The sequence below is a fragment of the Hakea prostrata genome, chromosome 1 (genome assembly GCF_041222555.1).
Source record: "Hakea prostrata isolate BN-2017 chromosome 1, UWA_Hpros_2, whole genome shotgun sequence".
Classification (NCBI taxonomy): Eukaryota; Viridiplantae; Streptophyta; class Magnoliopsida; order Proteales; family Proteaceae; genus Hakea; species Hakea prostrata.
Window position 1 is genome coordinate 32165828 of NC_142600.1, and position 7952 is coordinate 32173779.

Sequence of the window (7952 nt, forward strand, 5' to 3'; positions counted from 1 at the left end):
ATCCAGGTTAGATACTTATATAGTTAGATCCTTAGATGCATAAATGTTTTGAGTCTTTTGACCTTTGAGTTTCTAACTTAATGTTTTTGTGATAATGCAGCTGAATGATGGTATCTCTATGGCAACAGTGCATCAAACTTGCGAAGGTTGGCAATCAGGATCTTGTCTCAGACTTGCTCTGCCTCTGGATGTGAGAGGAATTGGAGTACATTCAGCATGATCCACTCCAAGAGGAGGAACCGGTTGGGAAGCCAACGTCTAAATGACCTCGTATTTATTCACTATAATATGAGGTTGAAGCTGCAATATGCCAGGGAGCAGGCTCTGAATGATAGGCAATACATCAATCTCGATGATATATTTGATGTGGCCGAAGATGAGCAAGATCCCCTCACTCAGTGGATGTTGGACAAGGGTGAGCCAGTATTGGACCAACCTAGAGGGAGGCCTGATCCATAACTAGCTCAAGCTACAGGGGTTAATGTGGATGAGTATATGGCCACTCAAGAGGGTCAGGCACATGCAGAGGCAGCTGCAACTGCTGATGAGGATTGGATGATGGCACCAGGCACGGAGGAGCGGCAGGACGACGATCCCGATGACACACTCCCGCCTAGTCAGATTGGTCAAGATGATGATGATGGTGGTGGTGGTGGTGGTAGTGGTAGTGGTGGTGGTGGTGGAGGCATTGGAGAGCGTCTACATGTTCCATTACTAGAGACACAACAGCAGCCCCACCCAGATACACTGGGGAGAGTCATTTTGATCATGCCAATCAGGATTATGATTATGGTGGTGATTATCAGCGTGGTCATCAATATCCTGATACGAGGCCGAGCCACCATCAGAGGGGGGCTGGCCATGACGGCCAGCAACAGCACGGAGGTGGTTATGATTACGGTAATCCTTGGGATGCAGCGATTGCGTCAATGAGGTCCATGAGCTTGGATGAGTCTGTAGACTCCACAACAGGTTATTGGCCTACAGGTAATTATGGTGTTCCTCTCCCTCCTTCACATGGATAGTATGATATGGAAATTAATAACCCCTCTAGTTCTTCGTATCATGGGAGCTATGGTATCCCCTCTAGTTCTTCGTATCATGGGAGCTATGGTGTCCCTCTCCCTCCTTCATAATCAGAGTCATTCGTACCAACAAGGGCAATTGATGGCATGCGGAACGTTCCTTAGCCCTATTCTCACTTCCCTCAAATTGGAGTTCTCATGGCGGCGGAAGATGACCGCTATAGAACTGCAGTTAATGATTACTTAGACAATTTTCAATATCGTATGAGATGTGATGAGTATGTGAATTTGTTGGGGGGGGCATCATTGGAGACAGTCTGAGTCACAGGAGTTCGATCCACCTAGGCACAATAGTTGGTACTGAGAGTTCCAGATTTTATATGGTTGGATGACTCTATGTATTTCAGTATTTGTACAATGAATTGTAGACTCTATATGATTTGTAGACTTTATATGATTTGGTTTTTATGAGTTTTTAAATTTTTAGTTTCGGGGCTTTCGTCCGCGTACAGTAGGACATGGGTCGATTAAGAACATTAGTTTAGGTAATGTTTTAGGTCAAAATAACACCCCCAATGTGTTTATTGGTCTCAAATTAGGCTACACATCAAATTTCAGGTCAAAATGACCTAAAATACCCATCGAAACAAGGGTTCGATTTTTCATCGAACCCCTACCAAAAGTCGGTCGACTTTTGGCGATATGTCGCCGTGTCGCTAAGGTCCGACACGGCGACATAGGTCGACATATCGAACCTTGGTTTTCTTGAAATCGGTGCTCTTGAAATCCGTGCATGTCTTTATCTAAGGGTTTTTTTTTTTTTTTTTTGGTGTGTTTTCTTTACATCCGTGCATGTCTTTATCTAAGGTTGATTTCATATTTCCTTTTCTTTCATTCCATGCACATTTATTTTATTTTATTTTATTTTGAAATCTGTGCAGGTCTTTATCTAAGGTTGATTTTATATTTCCTTTTCTTTCATATGCTATCAGTGCGGTCATTTGGACATGTGTGTTTTTCTTTTTCCTTTTTGTGGTCTTAAAGTGTTTTCTTGAAATCCGTGCATGTCTTTATCTCTTTCTAGAAACACCTATTATTGAATTTTAAGACAATTTTTCTCTGCCTTTTTCGTAAAGCTTCTTGAAGTGTTTTTTCTGGAAGGTTTCTAGAAGACTTGTACTCTGCTTTCTTTAAAGTGGTTTTTCTTTGGTTTTACGGTGAGATATTCTGCTTTTTCTAGTTTTTCATGGGGAAGAGCAATGCATGGCTCAGCTCCTAGTCAGTCTATGCTTGCTTAATCAAAATTCGTACAGTCTTTTTTATTTTTAATAACATCTTGAGTCATTTTTTGCAACTAAGGATTCTGTATATGGCAAATCAGTTCATAATGGTCACAAGGGTGTTTGACGAGCTTAGCTTGGGATTTGATTTGGCTAAAGATAAGGACTTGGGTCCCTAGGGCCACCCTCCAAAACCGATTTGGTAGGTAATGTGAAAACTAAGTAAAACTATATTCTCCGTTAATTAATCAAACCATCAATACCAGTATATATAGGTACATGACTATAGATAGAGTACATAACAATACGTGCTTATACGTGTCTAACTCTCCTTAATTAGCTCTAATATCCCCCCTCAAACACGGCCACCATTGAAGGCTAAGTTTGTGACAGAGAGCTAGAAATTCTTGCATAGGCAATCAAATAGCAAAAATGTCGGCCAACTGCCAAGAGAAAGAAACATAATGTGCGATCAAATGCCCGAGAGCTACTTTCTCTCTCACAAAATGATACTCTTTTCTCAGGTGAACACAAACTGATACTCCCAACTCAATGTTTGGAATAGGTGTGGAAAACAAGATTCACAGTCATCCATGGGGCCCCCACATTATTACAGTAACGAATAATGGGCCTGGGCTGAGAAATCCCCAAATCTCGGAGAAGAAAACTGATCCAACTGATTTCAGTCATTGCCTAATATTTGCCCCCGTACTGGACCAAGAGACCGTGAATTGTTTCTTGGACCCTCGACAAATGCAATTGGAACTGAAAAATGTACAAAAACCTGTGCTGGAGCAGCGAGTGTAGGGACACCTTACCCAATCCTCAACCGAAAAATCATATAACTGTAAGGAACTGTGTCGCCAAATAAGAGTTCCAAAATCTAAGGTGGTGAGGTGCCGCTGATATACCAAAAAAATGCACTTCACAAGATCATAATCTGCCACTGTAGGTGAGTGCATCCGCTGACATATACTATTGACTGCATAAGCCAAGTCGGGTCTCATCACGGTTAAGTATTGAGGACCCCAACCAGGCTACAAAAGTAAGTAACATCTAGCTATGGATCAGATGGACCTAGCTATGGATGTGCTCATGAGCTTGACAGTGTCCATACCAGCCCATTTCAATAAGTCCAAAGCATACTTGTGTCGTTTTAAGAACAAACCAGAAGGGGTACGTATGTAGCACTTCAATCCCTAAAAAGTAATGAATGGGCCCAAAATGTAAGAGACAAACATGATTCGAATGCAAAGAATCTACAAACCCAGGGGGATGCGACATGTAGGCTGGGGTCTTCAAAACGCATGTAAAAAAGCGTTATTCACGTCCAAATTGTTTAATGGACCAGCCCAAAGCGGTAGCAATGCTAATAACAGGTCGGATAGATCCAAGTTTAACAACTGGGCTGAAAGTTTCAAAATAAGCAACGCCCTCATGCTAAGCATAACCACGATCAACCAGCCTAGCTTTTAACCGCTCCAAAGACCGATCGGATCAATATTTAGTCTTAAAGATCCACCAACAGACTCAACTAAAGTCATTATTGGCCAAACAAGATGACGATTATTAACCCAACCAAATACATTAAGGGCAAGAACTATGAGGGTAAAATATTTCAAGGATCCACTTTCCTTGAAGCACAAATTCCAAAAAAACCTCTTGGGGCTGGAAAAGCATCATAGTGGGAAGGGATAAATTAAAAAGGGGGCTACTAATGAGAATTGAAAATGGTTTATCAACGAGGATATATATTGACCATTGGATTCCACACATTAATTCTCATTACCCGTCCAGAACCCCACATCTTCCAGGCCCATTACTTGTCAATGAATTAATTGACTGGTCAAATAGAAGTTGGAAAATCACTCTATTAGACTCACTCTTTAATCAAGAGGAAAAAAACGCTATTCTCACAATCCAAATTATGACAATAGATAAGGAGGACCATAGGGTGTGGGTTTTTTCAAAAAATGGTATATTCCAAGTCAAAATAGCATATTATAGTATTCAAAATACCATCACTGATATGAGTAATTCAAACTCTTCATCCTCAAGCATAAACTGGGGTGGAATTTGGAAAATTAAAACTTCACCCAAAATTATAAACTTCTTGTGAAAAGTTGTGCATAAGGGAATAGCTACGCAACAAACTTTATTTGAAAGAAATAGTAGCTTGACACCTATGTGTTTATTATGTACATCACAAGCAGAAAGTGTAATACATGCTTTATTTCGCTATGACCATGCAAAAGCTTGTTTTAGGGCCTCTTAGCTAAGGATTTGATACATCTGAATTTTTGGGAAGTTGTATGCATGATTGGTTAGATTTTTTTGGACTAAAAATTCAATGAATGCGATCAAAGCGATGTTGTTTATACTATTAGTAGCCTCTTGTATTGGGTTATATGGAATGACCAAAATGAAATGTTATTCAATGGAAAAAAAGTCTCCCTTACTCGCTCTATTAATTGGATGCACAAGTTAATAAATGAAGTAGCATGGCTTCAGGAAAATGCAAGCAATCAAGAGTTAGTTGTGGTGCAGCCCATGTACTCGGACTTTGCAAATGTGTCAGATGAGGAAGTTAGTCCTCCTTGAACTAGTTTCAAAGTCTTCTCGGATGCTTCTTGGGATAGCTCTTCACAACAAACGGGTAGAAGCTGCATTATTTGGAGCCATATGGGCCAAATTATTTGGGCAAAAACCTTTCATTGTTTTGGTTTGTCAGCAATTGTAATAGAGCTTGAAGCTCTTAAAGCCTGTTTGGTTACATGAATCTAGGGATTTGAAATGAAATGAGATTTCAAATCTATTGATTCATGGTTCAAAAATTTAACCTTTGGTTACTTGAATCTGATGAAATGAAATTTGTAGATTCATCCTGAAAACTGTTTGGTTACTTGAATCTGTGGAATGAAATCTATGGATTCACCCTGAAAAACTGTTTGGTTAATTATCCTAAATCTATGGATTTGAAACCTATAGATTCATCTTGAAAATTTGTTTGGTTATTTGAATCCATGGATTTCAGAATTTGACTTTGTTAATTTGGTATATTTTATATATGAAAATATAAAACTTTCAAATAATAAATATGTATCCACTTATAGATAGTCGATGTGACCTCACTCTATGTAAAAGGCTTCCAAGTTTATTGGTGCCCCCATCAATTACTGGGCATTGCATAGGATTTAAGAGGATGGAAATCCATGGAAAAGGGGACCAAATCCCTTTCTATATGTCTTATGCTACCTGAAGAGTTGGGAATGTTTTTGGTGTGTTTCAGACATCATTAATGTTGTGTAAAAATAAAAAATAATCGAACCTAACGAAGTGTTGAATTACAGAATCAGCTATTAATCAAAAAACCCAAAGCAAGGAAAATAATTTACATGTTCAAATGAATGACCTAGAAGAAAGACAATCAAATTTGAAATTTTACTGCAACTTTCATTCATCTCTAGTAGCAAGGTAAATGTTAATTGTTTTTCAATGTGCTCTCGAGTTTTGGAATGTTTTTTCAATAAATTTTTAGATTTTGTGACTTCAAAGCCCAAAATTTTAAATTCTGGAGTGCAACCCCTTATTTGAAATTTGGTGTCTTGCTGCAGTTGTCGCAAAAATCCTTGTTATTGCATTCATTTCTCTATAGCAGTGTGTAATCTTCAACCAAAAACCCTCAAAAAATAATTTAATTAGCTACTACCATCTTTAACGTATAATTCAAGAGAAGATATGCTTGAGTCAAAATCACAACTGCAACTGAATCAAACTAAATCAAGAGGGGGGGGGGGTTGGTTAATGGTTATCTTTATAATTTCTATCCCTTCAAAGGGTTATCTTACTATAATTGGGGAGGTATGCTTGAGTCAAAATCACAACTGCAACTGAATAAAACTAAATCAAGGGGAGGGGGAGGGGGAGGGGGAGGGTTTGGCTGGTTAATGGTTATCTTTATAATTTCTATCCTTCGAGAAGTTATTTTACTATAACTGTTATTTTACTATAACTGCGGTTTACCACATAGGGTGAATCAAACTAGTTGGGTTTCAATATAAATAGAAATTAATGCAGTTTGAAACTATTTGTGCTTATCTCCGTTGGGCAAAGAGGGTAAAGTATTTAATGTCCACAAGGCTTGCATATGCTGATGGCTATTAGAGGAAAATGTTACCCCTAAAAACAAAACAAAAAGAAAAGGGCTATAAGAGGAAAGAGGAAGGAAAGTCAACATTGAAAAAGAAACTCTGTCAATGGTCATTAATCCAATTTATCAGTCATGAAGCTCAATAACATTTCATGCAATACGGAATCAGCAAATACAAAACCAATGAGGAGAATTTGGCAAATACACAATGACCATTCCCGCAAACACTCAAAACTGACACCAATAATTTTTACTGAAGCCAGGGTTGAACAGCAAGAATGATGAAAAGAGACTCAAGAACCTTCTTAGGGGAAGTCTATAGTGAAATTCAATTCCTGATGGTCAATACGATTTGTGGAGTCCCAGCATGGTTTCTCCCTTTCCTCCATTCTTTTTTTTTTGCAGCCTCCCTTGCTTTAAGGGCAGCTTCCTCCTCTTTAGAGATGACCTTTGGCTTCGCATCTTCCCTTTTCCTCTTCACTACCATTGATGATGGAGCACCCTTAACAGATCTCATTGGATTTGGAGATGCTGCTGCAACCCTCCCTGGTGGAGGCCCACTTTGATGTTTACTGGCACCTTTATCTTCTGCAATAGGTGTATCCACCGAAGATGTTGATGGTTTCAATGAAATGGGTTCTTTCTCTTTGGATTCCAAGGGAACTTGAAATGTGCTAAACGCCTCTTCCTGCATAATCCACTTGCCTGTACCCAAAAACAAGTAAACGAAATACCATAAGCTAATAAAATCAACCATATAACAATCAGGACATTTCAGGAACCAAAATGAAGGAAAATGTCCTTACCTAAAACACTGGAATAGAATAAGCCTAAATTTGGATCACAGTGATAACCGCTGGCTTTATCATAGTAATAACCTGAGGCACTATCATAATCCCACTCTATGACATTTTTTTGTATATTGGATGAGTTGGATATAAAGTAACAAGCCCATAGGCTTACATTAAAGGTGACTGCCTGGAAACCTCATTGCTCATGACTTAATCTAGTTGATGGCCAGCTTCAATTAGTCTTAATTTTTTTTTTTGACTAATAATGGAACTAAACAACAAGCATCTGTCTTGATTAGTTTTCCACTTTTCTTACTTCAAATCTGATTTCTATTCCTCTGTAAACACTGGCTCTCAAAACTAATAAATCACTTGTTTGCCTAGAACATAAAAATCTGCAACACCATACATGGCCTCAGGCTTGGCCTTTATGCTCAACCTAGCCTGATGAGCAGCAGGTTGGTAAAGTAAGTCAAGACTCATCAAGAATCTTGAATAAGTCCTAAGACTTTAGGATGAGGTGTAACCGATGAGTACACAGGTCAAAGTCAAGCATGATGCTACCTACTAACACTCCTAATGAAGACCAGATTTTGTTGACGTGCTGATAGTGATGTGTGCAATGAAGAATCCTTCATGTGTGCATATGCGGGGGCATAAGAAAGCATCTTCAGGGTAAGCTAATACTATACATAAGAAGTACCTG

General features: G+C 38.9%; 1 protein-coding gene across 1 annotated transcript; it reads right to left on the reverse strand.

Moving 5' to 3' along the window:
- Nucleotides 1-6783: 6783 nt before the first annotated feature.
- On the reverse strand, nucleotides 6784-7729 carry LOC149028761 (zinc finger protein ZOP1-like). Its single transcript, XM_089161551.1, has 2 exons — nucleotides 7627-7729; nucleotides 6784-7160 (listed from the first exon to the last, which is right to left on the reverse strand). The coding sequence occupies exons 1-2, from the start codon at nucleotides 7727-7729 to the stop codon at nucleotides 6784-6786; spliced, it is 480 nt and encodes a 159-aa protein (XP_089017677.1).
- Between the last annotated feature and the right edge of the window lie 223 nt (nucleotides 7730-7952).

Coding starts and splice junctions, on each gene's coding strand:
- LOC149028761 (XM_089161551.1), bottom strand. CDS start 7,729: ATGAGTCTTGACTTACTTTACCAACCTGCTGCTCATCAGGCTAGGTTG. Junction 7,161..7,626: donor TGCAGATTTTTATGTTCTAG/GCAAACAAGTGA, acceptor TTTTGGGTACAG/GCAAGTGGATTATGCAGGAA.